Source organism: Zea mays, chromosome 7 (genome assembly GCF_902167145.1).
Source record: "Zea mays cultivar B73 chromosome 7, Zm-B73-REFERENCE-NAM-5.0, whole genome shotgun sequence".
NCBI classification, from domain to species: Eukaryota; Viridiplantae; Streptophyta; class Magnoliopsida; order Poales; family Poaceae; genus Zea; species Zea mays.
In genome coordinates this window covers 179650181-179674309 of record NC_050102.1, presented here as the reverse complement: position 1 = coordinate 179674309, position 24129 = coordinate 179650181, and the positions used below count along the sequence as shown (strand labels likewise).

The window sequence follows — 24129 nt, the reverse complement described above, 5'->3', positions numbered from 1 at the left end:
AACACCAAAACATTTTGATTAACATTTTGATCCTAATGGTACGGGGTCCTTTTTATTTACTACACTTAATTTGGAGGTTCTTTCGAAATAGACTTCCGAAAAAAATAGACCTTATTGATATGAGTACACTATTAATTCTATTAATGCTTAGGACAGGATATCACAATCCACCCTCTCAGAAGATCGACATCCTCGTCGATCATCCTGAAGCCAGAAACCTCTCCTCTTAGCCATGTCTGTGTGTCTAGTGTCGTCATATGCCATGCCACGTGACCATACCAGGCCCAAATGTGTCATGTGCCATATACCTGAACCCCTAACCCACACACGCCCGTGAAACCGTGAGGGTCGGCTCTGATACCACTTGTAACACCCCGTCCACTCCCGGACAGGCGTTACTTACTCCTGGCAGCTCTCTAGGATCATACATTGTCCCCACAGACCAGCACGAGTCTTTTATGCATACTTTGTCGTCACTCATGCGCACCCGAGAAAACTTCATGTTCGATCACTCATTCCAAATTGCTTCAAGCCAAGCATGCTTAACTTGGAGGTTTTTCGAGATAAGCTTCCGAAAAAGAAGATGCATCTTATTGGTATGGTTACACTATTAATTCTATTAAGACTTGGGCCAGGATATCACCATTCTCTGGGGGCCATGATGTCACACTAGATGTTGCATGTCTCATCCGAAGTTGTTGAGAACAATCATCGAAGCGAGGGATTAGCGCCCGGTATTCGCAAACGTGCGTCATCGTAGACCGCGGTGTCATTGGTGGAGCAGGTATTAATATCAGTTGCATTTAATGCGCACGTCGTATCTATCACATCATTTAGATTTATTTATTCAGTTTTAAAACTCTTAGTTCCGTGGGTGTTTTATATGTTGTGAGAGTAGTTTCCTTCAAGCTTAGCACTTGGCTCTTGTGAATTATGTTTTTCTTTTTTTTTACTGGCGAGTTTAGTGGAAATCTGGATGTATGTTTCTCATAATAAAACATATATGCTAAAGATTTCCAACTTTTCAACTATTTTATGTTATCAAGCTTGACGATAATATGTGCCTTGTTCGTTTTCATGTAATTGTTATGTACTAAATTTTATCGAATAATTTATATGTTGTTATGTCGAGTACCACACAAGGCATAGTTTTGCTCGTTATGTCGAGTACCACAGGTATGACCACATACTTTGTGTAGCTTTAACGCTTTAGGGCTAGTTTGGGAACATCAATTTTCCAAGGGATTTCTATTTTCCCAAGGGAAATGGTGTTCCTAAACTAGCTCTTATAGTTTTTCCAGCATTTTGTCGAGTGTAGATTAATGGGCAGGGCAGTGACTATTATGTTGTTAGGAAAGGTGATCTGTTGGCAATTTACAAACTCTATTGCCAAGCTCAGATTTGCTCTTCGATATGTGAAACATCACATAACTACAGATATTATGATGATTGTATTTACATCTTATATTTTGCCGATGTCTGAAGGGATATATTAATTTTGTTATCACTTTATGGACGAAGCCAGCACCAAGGAAGTGGTGCGTGACTTCGGCACGAAGGAGACACAGGCTGAAGACGACGTCGACAACGAGTTTAGGCGCGAAAGGAAGATGAATAGGAAATTCCATGGGCCGATGTGGCCCGTGTAAAGTCCGTTAGCCTGTCCAGGTACTGTGGCGGCGGCGCCGCGGCGTTGAGATGCTTTATAAACAGGTCCGAGAAAATGAACAGGATATGAAGAAAATAAGCATCAAAATCTGTATCGCCTAATTCCTTCTTTCCCCAGTTCTTGCTTCTTATTCATCTGAACGCCGAGGGGCGTCAACATCTGGTATCAGAACTAGTTTCAAACCTAGAGGAGGTTCATCCCATACCGGGCATCGCACACGGTCATCGGTGGCCGCAGGAATGGAGACGGCGATGTAGAAGGTGTTAGACGAAATGTCTCACATGGAAGGGCGATTGAACGACACTATGGTGGGACGTTGAGGGGTGCTCGGGCAGCGAATCGAAGAGAATGAGCAGAAGATGGAAGCACGCTTCATCGCTCTCGAGATTGATCACACACAGATCGAAGGTTGGAAGCTAGATATTGAGAAGACGCTGGATAACCTGAATCTGGAGATGTGTCGCGCCAATCGCTTCATGGAAAGGGAGACGATGTGGAACGACGCATCCAGTCCGGGTAACCTGCATCCTTGGGGGTCGGCGACCAGGCGCGAACATGCTGCGACACTTTACACCGACGAGCTTGATGGCCATCACAAGAATCAGCACCACCGGGAGCGTGGGTTTGGTAGACATCAGCACCAAACTCGTGCCCCGGTCAAGGGTACGTATCAGTCGAATCCATAGCCTCGTGGTACTTCTGGCATGAGTCATAATTTTGATTGGGAGGATAATCAGGAAGCAAATAGAGGGGGTCAAGGTAATTTGCCTCTGATTAATTTCCCGCAGTTCGATGGTGATAATCCACAGCTGTGGAAATCACGATGTGAGAGTTACTTCGACATGTATTAAGTAGAGAGACGCAAATGGGTTAAAATTGCGTATATGCATTTTGGAGGACGAGCAGTTGGGTGGTTGCAGTCGATCGGGTGCCGAATTCGGTCCATGTCTTGGTCTGAATATTGCCTCCAAATACATGAGTGGTTTGGCTGTGATCAGCATGAATCTCTGATTCGTAAGATGTTCCAAATACGACAATTAGGATCGGTGGACGATTATGTAGAGCAATTTTGTACTCTTGTGGATCATCTTTCAGCTTACGAAGCCAATGTCGATCCATTGTATTACACCATGAGATTCGTGGACGGCTTACGTGATGATATTAGGTCTGTCGTAATGGTGCAAAGGCCTTCGACTCTCGATACTGCTTGCTCTCTCGCATTGGTGCAAGAGGAAGCGACATCTTCAAGTAAATGGCAACGTACATAACCACCATTTGGACGAACATCTTACAAAGCACCATCATCTCTTGGCAAGATGGAGAAGGAGGAAATCATGAAGAGCGGTGCACAACCAGATAAATGGTCTTCTTCGGACAAATTGGATTCTCTGCGTCGTTTCAGACGGACCAAGGGACTGTGTGGTAAGTGCGCGAAAAAGTGGAGTTATGGTCATAAATGTGTGGCCACAGCTCAATTGTACGCCATGGAAGAAGTATGGGAATTGTTGTCTGAAGAACCAGAAGAAGAGCCAGTGGTGGAGACAGTTGAGGAACCATCTGCACAACTGTTTCTATCAATTTCCAAAGCAGCATGGCTGGGTTCAGAAACTCCACATACTTTGAAATTACTGCCCTGTATTCAAGGAATACCACCATTGATTCTTATTGACGGTGGAAGTTCTCATTCATTCTTGAATGACAAGTGGAAGCAGTCCTTGCAAGGTGTATCACAGAAATCTTCTTGTCTGCATGTGCAAGTGGCTAATGGAGCAGTAGTACCTTGCCAGCACGCCATATTACAGGCCAAGTGTTAGATACAAGGATATGAGTTCGTGTCAGACTTAACATTTTTCAAACTACCCCACTGTGATATGATCGTCTGAATGGATTGGTTGGAGTCTTTTAGCCCAATGGAGGTCGATTGGGTGTAGAAATGGTTTTAATACGTGAACTAAGTTGAACGATCATTGCTTGTCTCGTGCTACTTGTATTTTACGTCTCCTTTAGAATTACCTTGTTTTTGAAAATTTAAAAAACATATCGTTAGAGTCCAAAATTTTAAAAGCACATGTTTCCTCTCAATTTTAGATCATGATCGAAGTAGCGCCCTCGCTATAAGATTTAAGGATAAAGGTATCCGCAGTGGTTTTCTTTAAATTTGTCTCCCTATAGCCTACTTTTGTGCCACCTTAGCTAGATTCTACCTTCTACTTTTCATCTCCCGCAACAGTTCCTCCTATATTCTCTCTATACCACACTACAATCATAAAATATCATTATTCAACCATATTCATCATATATTATCAAGTTTCTTCAACTATTAAAAAAACTGACGTACACGCGAACAAAGAAAGGGGAGCCAGTGTCCTCATGCTGTTTCTGGCGGAATTCTATTCACTTCCGCCGGCCGGGGCCTTATAGGGGACACCGCTGCAGCCGTGGGAGCTCCTGTAGCCACGAGATCGAGGGGAGGGGGCGGTCTGGCGGGAACCGATGCAGCTAGCCTAAACCATCGTTGCACCATGTTCCTTTTAAGAAACTGATTTTATAATACAACTAAGTGTGCTTTATAAACACTACTACCACTTTTGTGTTGAAATACAAGGAATCAAAATTTATCCTAAAACAAGCTATCATAAAATTTAAGCAGAAAGATACAAAATAATATTAATATTTATCACATCAAAGAGGTAAGTTATGAAACTACATTTCAAAATGATGTTAATTTGATACCATGTTTTTTTATAGTTAATATCATTAGAAAATAGATGTTTTTATTGTTTTTAGGATAGAGAGTATTATCTACTACTATAATCTATCTATCTACTACTATAAAACATCAGTTTCGATGGTCGTCATGCTTCACGCGCGAAATACGTATGCCTATTCACCTCCCTTACCAACTGTTATAGGCCGTGAAAGCTACCTAAGGATGTATTAGTGGGCCGCTACATCACGGATACACCGTGAAAAATCATACAAACCCAACACGACAGAAAAGCGACACACGGTGTATGTTCCTTTCTAACTCATATCTCTTTAGGTCTTTTAACCAAGATAAAATGTAATATCTGTTTTTGTGTGGCATCATAATACACAAGCATTGTATTATGTAACATTGATACGTCTTTGTTATGGTTATTACTCATCAAACATAATATACTCGAGCAACACACGGGTCATTAACTAGTAATATATAAAACGCTAACTAGTCTAGTATTATATAGAAAATTCCTCAAACCGGTCTTACCGGACGCAAGCTGGTTTGCCTGCCTGGCAAACAGCAACGCGAGTTCAGGTCATCAGGTTTCAGGTGTCCATCCAACCTTCTGTCGTCTCCGGGTGCTCCGGGCCAGTCGTCGACGGCGAGCCGTACGTATATTATTACCCCCAGGCGAAACCCAAAGAGAACCCGTACCAACCCAAACAAAACCACACACCACCTCCTCGCCGGCTCGTCATCGCCATCGCCATCGTCATCGCCATCGCCATCGTTTCATTGCGAGTCTCCGTTTCATCTCGCCCCCTCACCCCCACACACACTGGAATCCCCGCGTCTGAATCCGGCGCCCCCGCCCCGATCCGCGCCGAATCGCCGCCGCTCGGGGTGGAACCCTAGCCCGATCTCGATCCGTTTCTCCGCGATGGGCGCCGGCCGTGTCTGTCGCGGCGGCCCCTCCTCCGCCTCCCCCGCCGCAGGGCGGCCGTTCTCGACGCTCGCCGCGTCGTCCTCCGCCTCCCCTTCCTCGGCTCCTTCAGAGACGGCGTCCACGTCGGTCACCAAGACGGTGAACGGCTCCCACCACTTCAAAATCGCGGGCTACTCTCTCTCCAAGGGAATCGGGGTGGGGAAGTTCATCGCTTCCGAGTCCTTCAACGTGGGGGGATTCGACTGGGCGATCTACTTCTACCCCGACGGGAAGAGCGCCGAGGACGGCGCTGCCTACGTCTCGCTCTTCATAGCCCTCGCCAGCGAGGGCACCGATGTGCGCGCGCTGTTCGAGCTCACGCTCGTCGACCAGAGCGGCAAGGGTCAGGATAAGGTGCATACCCACTTCGGGAGGTCGCTCGAGAGCGGCCCATACACCCTCAAGTACCGCGGCAGCATGTGGTGAGTCTTCCTTACCCTATGTGTGTGAGACGGGTGTGCATGTCACAAAACTTTGTGGTGCCTGCCAAATTGAACTGACCTGCCCAATTGGAACTTGCTAAATTGATCATTATCTTGAGTAGGAAATGATGTATGTGCTCTAAGATTATGGGCAACGACTACTGTACAATCATGCCTTATGTGAAAGCGTGCAAACCAACATCCTGGTTCATCAGATCATTAGATCATGATCCAACTGTAGATATAACTGTGGTGTGTTAATAAATCTATGTGAGCTGGTGGTGGAAGTGTTTAAGTGTTAAATATGACATACGGTTGGATCATGATCTAACAGACTAGGACGCTCCCTTGCACGTTTGCACATAAGGTTTGATTGCACAATAGTCGTTTCCAAGATCATGTTGGTTAAACTTCAACTTTGTATATGTTGTAAAACTGAGAGATGCTGGTGTGCATGGTGGCTGGTTGCCCTGCCCCTTAAGTTCTTTTAGTCACTTTGTATTCACAAGTACTATTGTCTTGAGGTGAAGTGCATTCAGTTTTTGTATGTTCTTATTATTAGATAAGTCGTATAGGATCTGATCTCTACACCAACCGTCTTACAAGTAGATTAGGATATTCATATCTAAGTTGGAGTAAGTTGAATATATCATGTAATCTCTTTTGTCTTTATCTATTTGAAGAACATGCAGGCTCACATCTATTGATGTAGAGCACCTTTGTCTATTTGAAGAACATGCAGGCTCACATCTATTGATGTAGAGCACCACACATATGTCGTTGTCTTTGTTTGTTTTGTACGTTCATCGGAGCCTGACCGGCGAGACAACGCCAGGCTAGTAGCTCGACTTCATTGCCCATGCATGTGGTTCTTTAGCTGATCATCGAAAAGTTTTCCAAGAACAACCATGCAACCTGGCGAGCTCAGATTGGAGCTACCATCCAGGGAGCCCATCTAGAAGGCTACATCAACAGGAAGAAGTCGATGCCCCTAGTTGAGATGAAAGAGAAGAAAGGCGTCAAGACCGAGAAGGTTCCAAATCCCAAGTACGAAGATTGGTTGTCCTCAGATCAATAAGTGCTCAACTTCATCCTTATCTCTGTCACCAAAGAGAGCTTGGTTCACCTTGCAAGAACGAAGACTGTTGCAGAAGCCTGGGCCGCCATTGAAGGTTAGTTTGTCGTGCAGACTAGAGCTTGCGCGGTGACTACACACATGGCACTGGTGAACACCAAGAAGAACACTTCATACGTGATGGAGTACATCGCCAAGATGCAAAACCTTGGTGATGAGATGGTGTCAGCTGGCAAGCCCCTTGACGATGAAGACCTTGTTTAGTACATACTTGCTGGATTAGACGAAGACTTCGATTCTGTTGTTAATTTTTTCCTTGTTCGAGCAAAACCAATTACGGTTAGCGAATTACTGCACATATGTTATCTTTTGAGTCACGAGTCGATCTCTGCAGTTCTAGCTCCTCATCGTCTGTGAACTTCGCACATCGTGGTCGTGGAGGTTTTGGCTGTAGCTCCTGTCGAGGCCGTGGAAGTTGTGGCGATTGCTCTCCTGCTCCTTGGTGTAGTGTTGGCCCTCCACGACAAGGTGGGTATGGCAACAATAGCCTCTCTAATAGTCTACAGTGCTAGGTGTGTATAAAATATGGACACATGGCTAAAACATGCTGGTACAAATATGAAGAAGATTATTAGCCAGAACAGAAGCAAGTTGTTGCAACCACCACGAGCTCCTACAATGTAGATACAAACTGGTACAATGATACTGAGACTACAGATCATATTACGGGAGAGCTCGACAAGCTAACCACTTAGGTGAAGTATAATGGTGGAGGGAAGGTACATCGTGCCACCGACATAGGTAAGGAAATTAGTCATACTAGTAATTTGTTTATTCATACCCCTGCTCGAAAACTTGAATTATCTAAAATCTTGCATGTTCCTAAAGCCACAAAAAGTCTTATCTCGTTTTGCATTAGATAACAGTGTGTTTCTTGAATTTCACCCTTGGTTCTTTTTATAAAGGATTGGGACATGGGACATATCTTGCTTAGGGGGATGTTTCGTGATGGCCTATATCCGATTCCTACATCGCATATCGCCAAGTTCGCTTGTGGAGTCAATAAGCCGTCTCAAGATAGAAGACATGACCGTTTAGGACATCCTGCTTTTCGGATTGTTCAAAAAATCATTAGAAATTTTAATCTTCCTTGCCTTGAAGAGTCGAATTGTTATGTACGGCAAGACATATGTGAGGCGCCCGCGGCCCATTAGGGGCTGATAGCCGGTCGGCCAGGGTGGGGCCAAGGCCCATAGTTAGCTGAGAGGTTTATCTAGATAGTTAGACTTATCCAGAGCTATTAGATAGACTTGAGAAAGCTCTATATATATCTGTAAACGCTATGGGATGAGACAAGCAGAAACAAGATTGTTTCCGTCTTCCTTTAGGGGGCCGGGAGAACCCAACCCTAGCCGCCTCCTACTGAGCTGCGCCCTCAACCACGACGCCGGGTCGCCGACCCTCGCGACTAATCCCTCGACCACCGGTATCTCATCACTACAACCTCAGATCGGTCAACCTAGGGAACGCGGCTTCTACCAATCTGGTATCAGAGGTCTCGACGATCATGAGCTCTGCCGCTGCCCCCAGGCAGCAGCCGCCGCCAGCATCGGGCGCCCCCAGCAACGTCCAGCGCGTTGGTCGCAGCCCCTGCTTCGTCGGGAGCCATGATGCTCGCCGATACGGGCGCGCTGGCCTCCACCGTCTCGGGATCGGTCTCGACGTCGACGCTGGTCCTCACGTCCGCAGAAATCTCGGCAACACTGGTCGACCTGAGCCACTGCATGCGCAATGTCTAGGACACCTTGAGTGCACTGTTGTCGGGACAGATCAACCTCTCGACTCCCCTAAATTCCCAGCTGTCGCCACCAACCCTAACCGCGTGGCTGCCATCTGCGCCGCGGCTGGTCCTCACTCATCCATCCGCACCGCTGCAATCTGCACCACTACAAACCACCTCCTACCCCTACGACATGCCCATAGAGTCGGGCCCGTCGTCCACAGCGCCGTCGCAATCCTCCACCCCAATCCACCACATCAAGTTTCCGTTGTCGCCTTCACCAATCCTGTCGTGGGCCTATGGCACTACCATAGTGGCTGCCCCCGTGTACTCGTTGGCCTCGCCGCGGCCGACAATCACCCCCTCCTTGCCGGGCAGCGCCGCTGAGGGGGCATGGCGGTTTCGCAGAAAATGGTACGCAATACGTCGGGGTAGACGAGTTGCTCTCCTAAGAGGGCCGCAGCCTGCTGCCCCACGTCTCGGCCGCAGTGACCGCGTGGTCGCCCTACCATGCACACACCTATGATACTAGCATGGATGCTAGGGCTTACGAGGACATCGACGCTCGTCCCTCCCCACGTTTTCTAAGTTGGAGTTCGCCATTGAATTGGCTCAACCACTGTGAGCAATTCTTTAGGGGACAACGCACTCCGGCCTCCGATCGCACATGGCTGGCGTCATACCACCTCAAAGGGCCTGGATATTGATGGTGATATTGTTGGAGTCATGCGGTGGATTTTCAGTGAAGTTCAAGCGTTTTTAAAGGCATCCTCTCAACACAAGAGGATTACTGCGCATGGATAGGTGGCCGAAGCATTGCTTCTGTCTTATTAAAAGTTGGATGTGGACACATGAAGACTTGCACTGACCCCAACTTCGAAGTACCTGTGGATAGTGTTAGAAGGTCGACTGTCGAAGCTTCGGAGTGGGGGAAGAAATTTTTATCTAATATATGGTCGAAGGGTGGAAAAGAAATTGCTCTTGAAGAGTCAATGAAAAACAGGGAGATGGTTTGTGTTTACTAACTAATGTTTGGTTGTCTGCAAGACGTGCATACTTTCTAATGTCCGACTTACTGCAGGCGTGAAAAGCAGTTGAAAAGGCCGTGGCTATAAGAAAAAGACACCAGCCAGAGGGGGTCGAAGGTGCTTTTATTTTGTTTTGCTTCTTTGAACTACTTCGTACGTGTGTTGATGATTCTTGTCTTCTCCGGGTTTATACTGGGAAGTTTTCACTTCATAGGCCAAAATTGAAATTAAGCAAACCAAAGTTGAAGCGGTTGCCACTGAAGCAGCGAAAAAAGCTACGAATGATAGTTTTAAATTTTTGCGAAACATTTATGACGAAGTGATGCAAGAACACTAAATGCCCGAGAGAACTTTTATTGTGTTATTTGCGATGCAGAGAGGATGAACACTCGAAGCTCTCTGGCATCTGTATTGTAATATAACGTGCCTTTGCTTTGGTTTACTGATTTCTTTGTGATGTGTGAAACTTAAACCTTCCGCGTTTTTTGAGTTGAAGGCGAAAAACACATTCCATTCTAGTCACACGTAAGGCGACACTCTTCGTAGCTATGTCCTTCGACATATATTAGTTTTCTAATTGCATTCCCTTAGGAATGATACCTTCACGCTTTAGCTCATCGAAAACATGAGCTTTTTCATTTCCTTTAGAAACGAATTCGAAGTATTTTCAACTTTATTAGATGATTTGAATCGAGCTCTGCATTCCCTTAGAAATGACTTTAGAGCTTTTTCACCTTTACTAGGTGATCACACTTGAGCTCTGCATTCCCTTAAGAACGATTTCAGAGCTTTTTTCATCTTTACTAGGTGATCACACTTGAGCTCCACATTTTCTTAGAAACGACTTTAGAGCTTTTTCACCTTTACTAGGTGATCATACTTGAGTTCAACATCCCCTTAGGAATGACTTCAGAGCTTTTTCACATTTACTAGATGATCATACTTGAACTCTGCATTCTCTTAGGAACGACTTTGGAGCTTTTTGTTTTTGTTCAAAGTTGGACTGCAATACTGTGATATCCTGGCCCCTGGGATGGTGATATCCTGGCCCAAGGCTTAATAGAATTAATAGAGTATCTATACCAACAAGGTGTATCTTCTTTTTCGGAAGCCTATCTCGAAAGAACCTTCAAGTTAAGCGTGCTTGGCTTGGAGCAATTTGGGATGGGTGACCGATCGGGAAGTTTTCTCGGCACGCATGAGTGAGGACAAAGTGCTCACAAAAGTCTCGTGTTGGTCTGTGGGGACAATATATGATCGTAGAGAGCTGTCAGGAGTAAGTACCGCCGGTCCAGGGATTGGACGGGGTGTTACAAATACTTTCTGTAACTGCACTCGAAGGTGCCAACATATTATTACATGGAATTGCAAAATATGTAGAGGGTAAAGTTTGCAAGTAAACGTAAGAGTAAAAGTGTTTCTTGGTGGCTTCGGGTTTGCTTACCTAGCCCCTTGGGGTCTTAGTATTTATGCTTCGTCTCCGGCAGATCGTGTATATATGGTCGTGCAAAACATTGTTTTGCAATGTAGACTGCATTGCTTACAAATTGAAATTTGAAATAGGAGATCTGATAGGAGATATGATTGATAAGCTGCCGAAGACAGCCTAACCAACAATTTTGATGTTTCTGGCGCTAAGGTGCACCATTTGTAATGTCTTTATATGAGGGCTATGTTTTGAACAGCTTGTTGGATGATATTGCTTTGCCTTTCTGATTATGTATTTGCATATATTGCTTGCAACTTCTGTATAGGAGTTGTGGTCTTATTTTTTATGAAGTGCAAGTTAGTGCTACATATATCAGGCAATGATCATTTAACACAACATATACTTCTATTGATGTATATGTTGATTCATCGTTGTTCTCACTGTGCTTCCTTTATTACACATTATTTCATTTACTATCCAGTATGCAGTTTGACTGGCTGTGTAGTTGATTCTTGGATATAGCTGCATGATTTGATCTTTGACTATTCTTTCCGTGTATGCAGGGGCTACAAGCGTTTCTTCAAACGAACTGCCCTAGAAACATCAGACTATCTTAAAGATGATTGCCTTTTAGTGAACTGCACTGTTGGCGTTGTTCAATCACATACTGAAGGACCAAAGATATACACAATTCCAGTACCGCGGTCCAACATGGCTCTACATATTGGTCAGCTATTGACAAGTGGAAAGAGGACAGACATTGCATTCGAAGTTGATGGAGAGATGTTTCCTGCCCACAAGGTGATTCTTTCAGCCCGGTCTCCTGTTTTTAGGGCACAACTTTTTGGCCCAATGAAGGATAAGGACATGAAGTGTATAAAGATTGAAGACATGGAGGCTCCAGTATTCAAGGTGACCCTGTTTCCCTGTTTTACTTGGTTATGTCTTCTTTGGTTTTTGTACTGCCATGTCTTGGGGCAATCTCTCCCATGCTACTATCTGTATTATATTTAGTTAAAAATAAAATACAGGTAGCCATCAGCAGTATATACTACCTCCCATCACTAAAATATGGTGTTTCAGACACAAAAGATAGGTAAAAGACAGGTTGATTATATTGTCTGAAACGTACCTAATTGACTGTAGGTTGTATCAAGTATCAACACGCAGAACATAGACATGGTTCAATTATGTCCCAAGCCCCTACCTTGCAAAAATTGGGAAATCTGTACACAAGCAATTAAAATATTTCCTTTTTATTGCATTGGAAATGTCTAAGGAAGCAAATAAATCTGATCTCTGTTGATTTTCTGTTTGATAGTTGCTACTCCCTCATGTTCCAAATTATAAGTCTGTCTTGACTTTTCTAAGTACATAGTGCTATGCACCTAGACATACGCTATGTTTAAATACACCGCTATGTTTAAATACACGGTAAAAACTATGTGCCTAGAGAAGGCAAAACGAATTATAATTTGGAATGGAAGGAGTACTAACTAATGTTGCATGATGTGCACCGTTTTTAGGATATTCCAATGATTCAATGTGCTTCTAGCAAGCATTTCTGAGTTTCCCTAGTACTTATAGTTAGGGCCTGTTCGTTTTCATCTCAATCCAAGTGGATTGGGTGGGTTTGAAATTTGAATTCTTAACAAGTCAAAATTCTTTGTAATTATTTGTCATCACATCCAATCCATGTGGAATGGGAATAACCGAACAAGGCCGTAAGTGGTCAAGTTCATTCATCTAGTGTAACTTGCTCCATTACATGGTACTCCATCCATTTCTCATCATATAAGGCATACTGCCATACACACATTTCAAGATTCAAACCACATAATTTTTGGCCAATAATTAACATAACAGGATGTAGATTTTTTATTCAGAAGTGATATCACTAGATTCATAATTTCATGTTTGAAAGTACCATAGTCTATGGTTAAGCTTATGTTGCTACAAAGATTATATCATAAAATAAATTATAGACCCAAGTTAAATTTTGAGTGCATTCTTAATTGGTGAGATGTATGTTCACTAAAGTTTGCCTTTTCATTTCCTTTGCTGTCAGAAGCATGTTGCATCGATTTTCCTGCTTGTCAATGTCTAGCAGTTATTTGTTGACTTTGAGTTTATACATATTGGATTTTGCAGGCCTTGCTCCATTTCATGTATTGGGATGAGTTGCCGGATATTGAAGAGCTTACTGGTGTAAATACAACTTGGGTATCCACCTTGATGGCTCAACATTTACTAGCTGCTGCAGACCGTTATGCATTGGAGAGATTGAAATTGCTCTGTGAACTTAAGCTGTGTGAAGATGTTGCAATAAATACAGTGGCAAATACTTTGGCACTGGCTGAACAGCACCACTGTTATCAGCTAAAAACTGTTTGCTTGAAATTTGTAGCTCTGCCTGAAAATTTGAAAGGTAAGTGCAACATTTCTCTATGTTCACTTGATTTTAATATTGATTGCTCATGGAAGATGTTAGCTCTAGAAGGTCAAATTGAGTATGTATCTGCTCTAGTTGCTATTTAATTTTATGATCATATATTGGTCAGACTGATTCTAGGATCACCATTTTGCTGAAAATCTGCAAGTGTAGCAATACTTGTCTGCACTGGTCTTTGAAGGCTTTAAACTTAGGAGAGTTCAGAGGCCTGACACATAATTGACTGGTTAGATTCTGTGCACTGTAGCATAAGTTATGGGACACTTCCAATTTCTTCTTAATCTGATGCTGATGATGCAAAGATATGACAAGGGCGCATCACAGTTGTCATGAGTAGAGAAGTTCTGGCTACAATTTGTTGAGGGCTTAAATTCTGCCAACCATTTCTGGTTTAAATGTTCTTGTTTGCTCTATAACATTGTCCACAAGATCTTACTTTTTTTTGTGGGTGCATGGGTGGGGGTCCAGTGATTCTAAATTCCATGGTGTTTTTCTAAAATGTGAAACATGTGGGTTCTTTTGAAAAAAAAAATGAATGGACAGTTTGTCTTGAGACAATTTGAGTAATGAGTAAAGAGCTTGTCAGAAAACCTTTCGTTAGTCATACCTGTTTATCGCTTATTTGGCTGGGTAGTAGCTGATCATATCATTTGTTATGTGGAATGCTTGCTGCAAAAATATATTGCTTAGAACTGTTCATCTTGTATTGTGGTCAGTACCATTATTATGCCATGTATGGTTTACTGGCATATCAGTAGATGAAACATGCTTTCATATATATATGAGCATCTGCTTAACCATGTTCTTTTTCTTTCTTTGTAGCTGTCATGCAAACCGATGGGTTTGATTATTTGCAACAAAGCTGCCCATCCCTCCTGACCGAGCTTCTCGAGTATGTGGCCAAGGCAGGAGAGCACTCCGTGAGCCCCTGCTTGTATTCAACTGAAGTCCTTGACGGTGGTGATGCCAATGGGCGACGCGTGAAACCAAGGATCTAACGGTTGGAAGAGGAGTTCCTCGTGCCCATTTTAAGTTGTAAAGTGTTTCGAATGACGGGTGCTTATGTGGCCGTGCCATATCATGCATGTTGTAGCGTGTGGGTTTGTGTGTGTGTTGTGACTTCCATCCCTCTCCCCAGCCGTATTGATGGTACTGTAGAGGGTGTTATCGCTAATATATACCCTACTGACTTATGTATTGCATCGCTGTTTCAAAGCAGTCTGTCATCATAAGTGCACACAGGTGGAATAGGGCGAGGATGGTCTGGTGCAAAGGTGAAATAATGGCACAGACTGTGTATGTGTGTGTCCTGTTTTTCAGAAGTTTTACCTTGCGGTAGGCCAGATTTGTCGATTCTTAGTCGTCTGTATTTGGCTGTATTCAATTGAAATTGTGAAATGTATCAGTTGAAGTTATGCGTAGACATTCACTTCCATACCTCTCGAATACCCGTTTGGATTGCCTTTTTTACCTTTGTAAAATATTCGTTTGATTCGTGACAGGAAGTTAAATGATGATGAAACGGCAGGTGGCAGAACGATTTGCTCCTTTGGTACACGATGATTCGATATAAGGCCGTGTTTGGTTACTCACAAATTCTTATAATTAGATAAATTTTATCTGTTATGGATCCAAACACTTTAGATTCCCTATCTTGGATAATGATAATGTGATGTAAGAAAGAATCTCTATTATGAAAACTATGTTGAATTTTCTTGGGTATTGTGCACAATCTGGATTCTCAAAAACTGCCTGTTCCATATGGAACCCCTTCGTGGTTAGCCACTGGATACTTGATTTGTACCCCCTCTATATCTTTAAACGATGCAATCAACGAATCTAGTTCAGTTTGCACAGGAGAAAGAGGGAAAGGCATGTTTATTTCAGCTTTTTTTAGGAGCTTTTATGAGAATCTGACGAAGAGAATCGTTCCGTTTAGGAATGCTGATTTGTGCTCCGCTTACAAAATGTCCAAAATACTCCTATGTGTAAATTATTACGCTAATGTGATCATATTTTTACTGGCCTACTTATTCATAATCGCCATACAAAAAACTAGATTATTCCGTAATTCCTAAGATAACGATATATGCAACAAATATTGTACACTATGTGCTACATGTGGTTTAAAAAAACACCATCATAATTATTGACGGTAGTACAATGGACGATTATAATAATAATAGAAACGAAGGGGTTTGGGAGACCAATCATCGAGAAATCGGCTGAGTTCCTTTGGACGTGGTGGGATGACCATTTAACAGCAGATTCTGGGTCAAGCGCTTCTGGCGGACAAAAGCGGCCAAGAATCAGGTCGAGAAGCTGAACGTTTGGTATCCAAAATCAGCTTCTGGCGGACAAAATCATATTGACGGCCGCCGCCTGCACTTTTGCTGCTGGGTTTCTTGCTCAGGATCGCCGCAGCAGGGCGATCCCTTTTGCTTGGAACCTGATAACTGCTGGCTATGTCGAGCAAACAATTCCTTTATTCTGTGCGCCTTCCTCATATATGCATGCTTACTTTTATATGTAGTCAGCTACTGAAAGAAGCAGCAAACTCAAAACAAGTAATGAAATGGTTGGACTTCAGTATAGTGCACAGCTTGCTTGCTTGCTGGTGTCTGCTTGTTTGGATGTAACTTATGTCATGGAATCAATCACAATCACACAAAATGATGACTCGATTTAGCTTCTAGCTTTCTCTTATTACAGTTGTGGAAACATTAGCATGGTTCTTGTTAACCATTACTTAATTCTTCTAGATGTTTGTTGTACACTTGAATGTCACCTTAGACAATGGAAAATATTAGTGTTCTGTTTTATAGGTGTTTTGCCCTGGAGTGCTTGATCTGTGTTTGCGGTTTTTGTGCAAAATAAAATATAGCGTCACACCTGTTAATGCATTTGATTACTGGCCCTTTCGAGTATTACAAACATTTTGACAAAACGTCATGTTTATTAACATATGAGAGCTCCTTCAGCTCTACATGACCGATATTTCTGCAGGTGGTTGTCAGTATCATTGGTCTTTTTTTTATTTGGGAAGTTGTTGGAACCTTTATGGGGTTCAAAAGAGTTATCAAAATTCATCTTTATTGTCAACTTCTCAGCTTCTGCTTGTGTCTTCATGACCGCTATTAAAAAAACTCGACATGCGGGGATAAAACTGCCCCACAGTATTATATTAAGACTTCATGACCGCTATTGTGGTGCACTATATAATTCATTAAAAGACCTGCTATCTGTAAGTACTGTTTTTCTCTTATCTCTACAAATAAGTAGTTTGATATTTTGTTCTGGCTACACAATGGATTCCATCCCTTGTTGCATTGATCTCTGTTATTGTAAGCTTCTCTGGTAGTGATGACTTGATGTCTTACCTCCCAGCAGGGCCGTACCTGAGGGGGTGCGGAGGGTGGGGCCGCACCGGACCCCCAAAAACAGAGGGCCCCCTAGCCACTGGACGCTAGCATTTTTTCCTGTTAAACCTCTTTATTCTAAACACAAATACGCAAAGAGCGATGCACTATCGAGTTATCGACTAGTCTCGTTTATATTGTTAATGTCTCAATTACTTATTGAATACTCCATCAGTTTCAAAATAGTATTTGTTTTAGCTCTTGATTTTTATGTTTATATTGATGATGATGAATCCACTAAAGAGGCAAAACAAATTCTATTTTGATATAGAGAGAGTATTATAAACTATATATACGATGGTTGCTTCGGTAGAGAGAATCTTTTTAAAATTAAAATATTTCTGTGAACTATTTATGGTTAACAATAACTCAAGATAGGTTACATGGCTTGTCGATTCTATATATCGAAAAATTTGTTGGATGAGACTGATCTCAATGATATAAGCGATGACTTTGTATCAAAAAATGTTAGAAGATATTTTTAATAATATCAGATAACAAGTAAGTGTTTTGGCTATATTTTACATTTGTTATCTTATAAACTTCAAAACAGTGCATAATAATTTTTATACGTCAAATATTCGATAATATATGTATAATTATATATATTTGTGTGTGGATGAGACATCTATATCAGATTTTGCATTGTGCCCCTGAAAAGTCAAAAACAGCCCTGCCTCCCAATTCTGTTGTTTGGCGTTTGAGCGAGGAGGAGGCGCAGAGATTTATGGACAAGAAATTCATCGACGATGGATGGCTGTCAGACCAGCCATGGCCCATGGGTTGATTATTCATCTTCTGCATGCATTGCAAATTAAACGGGTCGTAATTGTAGATGTCTAAATGGGCGGGCCGTGTCGTCCCGGCCCGACACGGATTAGGACCGTGCCGGCCCGGCCTGGATTAGCTAGCGGGCCGTGCCGTGCCGGGCCGGGCTACGGCCCGACGGGTTTAACGGGCTCATAACAATATATGACGTTTAAATGATAAAAATATCATAAAAGTATGCATTTTTTTGGGTTTAAACCATATTTATTAGCTCTAAACATTTATTTACAGCCACATAACCATCAAAAACACATGTTTCTTGTGTTTTATAATCTATATTCAAGTATAATATATGTATTTATATGAAAAAAAATAAAATTGGGTCGTGCCGGATCTAGCCCGTCGTGCCACGCCTTCGGCCAGGCACGACCCGGTGACCGAGCCGGGCCGGCACGGGCCCGGTTCACTACGTGTCGTGCCGGGTTTCGGGTCGTCCGGCAAGCCCGGTCCGTTTGGACATCTATAGCTGTGATGTGAGTTGTCACAGCTCGTGGTTTCATAGGTTAAGTTCATTTGAAATTTATAAATAGGACAATTTTAAATTAATTTTGAAGACAAACCTACGTAAAACTATTTTCAAATTAAATCCACTCTAACTGTTTAAAAAGAGGTATGATTGCACGCCTATACATCTGAACCAAAATGACTCACGATCTAATTATTTAGAACATGTATGCTTGTCCGATGGGATAAAAATATGTATATTATTAAAAACTGTAAAATATATCTACCCTTAATAATATAACATGTTTTAGTGCTAAGATCCCTTTAAGCGAAAAGCAACAAATATACTCGTGCATTGCAACATGAGACGAAAAAAGATCCATATCCATATGCTAGGGAAATAGAGGACCATGCCTCTTTTATCCGCTATGCACTATGTGTTAGGGCATGCCCATTTAATATGTGGTTTCTTGGGGGTTTTAAGTGGCTAAATAAAAAAAGTATAAGAGAATATCTCTTCATACAAAGACCATCTCTACATGACTCTCCCCTATATCAATATGTATAGAGTAATGAAGAGACAATGATGAAGAAAATGAGGGTACAAGAGAAGATGAGTAGGGATGAAAACGGGACGGATACGGACGGATAATAGGTTATCCCGTATCCTACCCAAATAAATTTTAATCGGATACATGACCGGATACGGATAGTAAAATGTCGGGTAGGATATAGGATGGGATCGGATAATATCCGGACGGATAGTAAACAGATATCGGATATTATCCGGGCGGATATTTCTGTATACCGGATACTTACCGGGTAGTATATCAACCAAATGTAAAGCTAATTATTCTAAAAAAATAAGTGTAGCACATGAACTTTGTTTGTACACTTACAAAATATACATGGACCTTGATATCAACTTTCAACTTAATTGCAACGACATAGTCATTAGCCACACAAGTTCATTGCAAGTTTGCAACACAGTTACACAATATGCGTAATAACGCAAGCAGCATAGTCATATAGGTTCATTGCAAGTTTGCAACATAGCCACACAACATACATAGTTCAATACAAAAGCACGAACAAATCACACAAGTTCAACTGCATTGTTCATACATCATAGTTACACATGACTAGTTCACACAACTCACAAAATACAGTTCAACAAGTCCAACAGAACACATGGATATAGTGCCAATTTCATTTAAAATATTACACACAACTATATAAATACATAAGCACTAACTACACCACAAAAAAATAAGAGGATGGAGGAGCTCATGCGCTAATCTTTAGGCGAGGCGATGGCACCATCAGGGAGGTTCTGCCGGCTGCAGGGCCGCATGAAGCCGAGACGCCGGGAGCCCGGGACGGTGGGCACTGGGCAGCTGGCTGACAGTCCGCGGTCACTGGTTCGGATCTCAGTTCGAATCTCCGCGGTCACTGGCTGACAGCAGGACCATGCGCGTGGTGGCGACGCTGACTAGCGAGGCAGCAACAGCACTGCAGCCGAGCACCGCCGCCGCGACCGCCGATGAGCGTGTGGTCGACTGCAGCAGAGCACCGCCGCCGCAACCGCCGATGAGCGTTAGTCCGTCCTCCGTCGCGGCTGTGTTGACTAGGCTAGGTGGCTGTACCTGTACGCAGGGCCGGTCCTGAGGGCGGGCAACCGGAGCGACCGCACCGGGCCCCAAAATTCCAGGGGCCCCGCCCCAGGTATACATACAGTGTATATGTATATACGTATTATGGTTAGGTCCAAGTAAAACTAATCCAATTAGGTCTATATTGATTCAACTGCCTGGACACCACGGTAATTGGAATAAAAAAAATCCCTAATCACCGTCGGCCGCCGCAAACGCACGCGAAAGCCTTGCCCTTGCGCGATTGTGCCTTGCTCTTGCCGCCCTTGCCATCTGATCACCTCACATTGCAGTCTTGCCATCTTCTTGCCGGTCCCTAGGCCTGCTGTGCTGCCTGTTCACGGAATCACAGCACAGGTCACGACTTCAACTGCTTGAAACTAAGTTTACCTGAAAGTCCAATGTCTTCTATGGAGATCTTTGAGTATGTTCGGCAAATGGATTTGTATCCAAATATTCCAATCGCTTACCGGATATTATTTACTGTGCTTGTAACTGTTGCATCAACTGAGAGAAGCTTTTTAAAGTTGAAATTGTTGAAGAACTATTTAAGGTCAACAATGTCTCAAGAACGGCTCAACGGATTGGCCACTTTATGTATTGAGAAGAAATTATTTGACAAGGTTGATAGCAACACTATTATCAACGACTTCGCATCAAGAAATGTTAGAAGAAATTTTTGAGGTAATAGGTAAACATATTTGAATTTATTTTGATATATTTGAGTTTTTTATCATATAAAAAATTTGTCGATGTACTTAGAAGAAAGTAAAAAAAAATTATAGATGAAGCTTTAAAGGCCTCAATTTTTGGTTTCGCCCCGGGTCCCTGAAATCTCAGGACCGGCCCTGCCTGTACGGCTGTTACATTAGGGTTGAAAGTTGAAACTTGAATGCGCGTCGCTAACCTGACTGGCTGGCAGGCTGGCTGAACGCGAGTGGGCTGTGGGCAAGTGGGCACTGGGCTGACGTAGTGACGTTTTCACCATTTTTATGGGCCAAATGCAAATTTGTTTTGGGTCTCCTCCACTCCACACGTGAGATTTAAAACTTGGGCCATAAACCGGGTACCCGCATACCGGGTATCCGTATCCTACCCGGAAGTTGCGGGTAGTTACCGGGTATTAGCTATCACGTATCCTACCCGTATCCGGCTGAGCTCGATCCGGGTATTATCCGTATCCGACCCGCCTGAAAAATACCCGTATCCGGTATCCGAAAAAACGGGTAGTTTCAGTATCCGTATCCGGTACCCGGCGGGTAATCCTGTCCCGTTTTCATCCCTAAAGATGAGGACTCTTGTACCCTCATCTTTCTCTTGGCCTATATGGCCACTGCCTGCCACTGTTGTCACATCTCTCATGTCTTCCCCATCTTTGGTGGTCTATCCACCACTAGATCTTGCAGATATCTTCTCGTCCTCCTTACCTCTCATCATCTCATACTATAGGTTCAAAAGTCGGAGCCTAAAATTTTGGCTCCACACAGCTCCTATGTCGCGTCTCCGTTTGATGTTCGGTGTGTCCTTCTTCATTCATCTCTCTCCCACGTCAGTCCACCGTCGTGTTGCCGTCTCTTTTCTCTTTCCCATGCCTGTCCACTGTCGTGCCATTGTCTCTCTCCGTGCAGCAAGCACCAAGTAGTAGCAAGCAGTGCACTTGACACCAAGCAAGTAGCAGCAAGCGCCAAGTACCAGCAACAGCAAGCACCAAACAATTCAGTTTTGTTGAATGCAGTTTCAACAAGTAACTAGTAAGCAGTTCCAGCAATCAACAAGCAAGTAGGAAATATCAGTTTGCTGAATGCAGAAACTAGCAGTTTTGTTGAATGCAACAAGTAGAAAGTAGGAAAGTTCAGAAGGAACCGTTTTACCAAACGATTTACAAAAATACACTGGCTCCTATGGGAGCTGCTCCTTCAAGGAAGCCGAAGCCAGAGCCTTGCCAAATAGGGCCTTGCATGATCTCATATTGACCCCATCATTTTCAGCCTGACACGACCCAAAAAACGACTCGTAGTGTCATGGCTGACCTAGTGCCAGTGGGCAAGCTTGTTCGATTGCTCTACAACCGTAGTTGTTGCAGTTGTTCGGAGTACTAAAACTGCAATCTATAGAGATAAAATACTGTAGAAGCCGTAGCCGCAATCGGATTAAAGCCGCAGTCAGATTAAAGCCGCAGAAAGCCGTAGCGAACAAGCCCCCCCACAAGACCACAAGAGCTAGTTGACAACTGACAATGCCACCCCAACCACAATGTCACATAAAGATAGGTTAAGCAAGTCACACAAAGATGGTCCATAATAAAGTAGAGCTCATGCATCGTGCTCAGTGGGCAATTGCCGATGGAAGTGGAAGCATCACACGGTAAGCATGAGGCACCTACAACTCATCACCTTCTCCCCTACTACTCCCATTCCAGCAGCGCGAATCCAGCAACCATGCAAAGATAAACAACATCTAATCGCTGTCATGCATGTAATACATCTTGATCTATCTCACACACACATCGTTGAGAATGAGATCAATCCAACCCCATGTGTGGTATATATATATAAAGTCGTGCCACCCATCTACCCTGCATCGAACACCAATGGCATTCTTGCATTGAAGGAACCATCCCTCCACCTCCACCTCCCGAGAGCGAGCGGCCGGACAGGGTTTCGGTTCGGCATGGCTGCCCCGGCGGCGCTCCGAGTGGTGATCCTCGCCGCGGTACTCCTTCTCCCGTTCCTCAGCGTGCCGGGCGCCGAGGCACAGACCAAGAAGTTTTGCCTCACGCAGTTCGCCATCGCCAGCCAGGCCTGCGCCATCCTACCACCCACTAGTCCCGAGCACCACCACCACCATCACGACGACGAGGACAATGACGAGGACAACGACGAAGATGAGGACGAAGACGAGGACAATGATGAAGATGAAGACGAGGACGAGGACAATGACGACGATAGCGGCGGTGGTGGCGACCGCCGACGCCACCCCCGCGACCAAGACAAGAAGAGCGGCGTCGTCAGTAAACCCGCCATGTCATCCGTGAGCAAACCCGCCGCATCCTCCATGATCACCGTCGAGGCGGTTACCGACGATGACGACCGTAACGACACCACCAGTCACTCCTCCGTGGCCGTGGTGGGAAACGGAAACCACACCCACAGCGGCGGCAGCATACGACGCCACCGCTCCCGCAGCCGTAGGCGCCGCCGCCACAGACACCGCCGTGGTCGTCTGCGTGACGGCGACGAGAACAATGACGAGGACGAAGACGAGGATGAGGACAATGATGAAGACGAGGATGAGGACGACGACGATGAAGACGACGACGATGACGATGATGATGACGACGACGATGAAGACGACCACCGCGCCTATAGGGACTGCTGCCGGTGGCTGAAGGAGGTGGAGCCGGACTGCGTGTGCGAGGCGCTGCTCCGCCTGCCACCCTTCCTCGTCAAGCCGCAGCACAAGTACACCGTCAAGGTGGGCAACTCCTGCAAGTTCACCTACAGGTGCGGCGGCGTCTGATGATGAGCTGAAGGCCGCCGGGCCTGCATATGGCGCGAGAGCGACTAGCTTAATTGTGCTACTTCTGTACGTACCTGCTGTGCCCATACATGCGCATAAATACGGTAACGGTATATAGATACTGAGTGCTACGTGATTCGAGAGCGACGACGATCGAGGAGGATTCGAGGTCGTCTGGCCTTTTCCCAAAGTAATGCCATCCATCACAGTTATAACCATGAAGTCTGTGTTTCTCCGGTGAGCCTAGCAAAGGAAAAAAAAAGGAAACCAATTAGAGTTTGGCTTATATATGTAAACTGATCACCATATATAGGTAGCCACAAATTTGTAACAGTAATATTAATTGTAATAAATACGTGTCATGTATACACTGGCCAGTTGTCAGTGTCTGTCGTGTGTGTTTCCAGCTAGACACTGGTACGGTTGGTTTCAAATGCTACGTACATTGCCGGTAGAGACAATATATATATAGTGCTAGTTAGATGTCCGTACATTGTTACGGTTTTATATGTCATATGACTTTATTTTAATAAAACATAAAAATATATGTTCTGTTGGTTAGATAAGTTAATTGAATGAGTGTGAATATAAAACCAGCAACTAAAATCTGAACCATCACTTGTATATAATTTTATCTTATTTTTTATAACTGTGGAGACCGGTGAACGTTAAAGTTGATGTTTGATTTTTTTATGTAAAGAACGACAGTGGAAACCAGAAAAA

General features: G+C 43.9%; 2 protein-coding genes and 1 non-coding gene across 3 annotated transcripts; all 3 read left to right on the top strand.

Moving 5' to 3' along the window:
* Positions 1-4938: 4938 nt before the first annotated feature.
* LOC100191618 (uncharacterized) lies at positions 4939-14964 on the top strand. The gene is made up of 4 exons (NM_001137047.1): positions 4939-5780; positions 11656-12004; positions 13244-13520; positions 14367-14964. The coding sequence occupies exons 1-4, from the start codon at positions 5314-5316 to the stop codon at positions 14540-14542; spliced, it is 1269 nt and encodes a 422-aa protein (NP_001130519.1). The 5' UTR covers positions 4939-5313; the 3' UTR covers positions 14543-14964.
* LOC111589828 (small nucleolar RNA Z247) lies at positions 7093-7230 on the top strand. The gene has a single exon (XR_004851665.1). It is a non-coding gene; the product is annotated as a small nucleolar RNA Z247 (small nucleolar RNA).
* A 7521-nt stretch (positions 14965-22485) lies between the features above and the next one.
* Positions 22486-23623, top strand: LOC100272793 (uncharacterized). Its single transcript, NM_001147246.1, has one exon. The coding sequence runs from the start codon at positions 22558-22560 to the stop codon at positions 23404-23406; it is 849 nt and encodes a 282-aa protein (NP_001140718.1). The 5' UTR covers positions 22486-22557; the 3' UTR covers positions 23407-23623.
* Positions 23624-24129: the final 506 nt, after the last annotated feature.

Excerpts from the sequence above, each read along its gene's own strand:
- LOC100191618 (NM_001137047.1), top strand. The coding sequence starts at position 5,314 with ATGGGCGCCGGCCGTGTCTGTCGCGGCGGCCCCTCCTCCGCCTCCCCC. Across the intron at positions 5,781-11,655 it reads AAGTACCGCGGCAGCATGTG|GGGCTACAAGCGTTTCTTCA; the intron begins GTGAGTCTTCCT and ends CCGTGTATGCAG. Across the intron at positions 12,005-13,243 it reads TGGAGGCTCCAGTATTCAAG|GCCTTGCTCCATTTCATGTA; the intron begins GTGACCCTGTTT and ends TGGATTTTGCAG.
- LOC100272793 (NM_001147246.1), top strand. The coding sequence starts at position 22,558 with ATGGCTGCCCCGGCGGCGCTCCGAGTGGTGATCCTCGCCGCGGTACTC.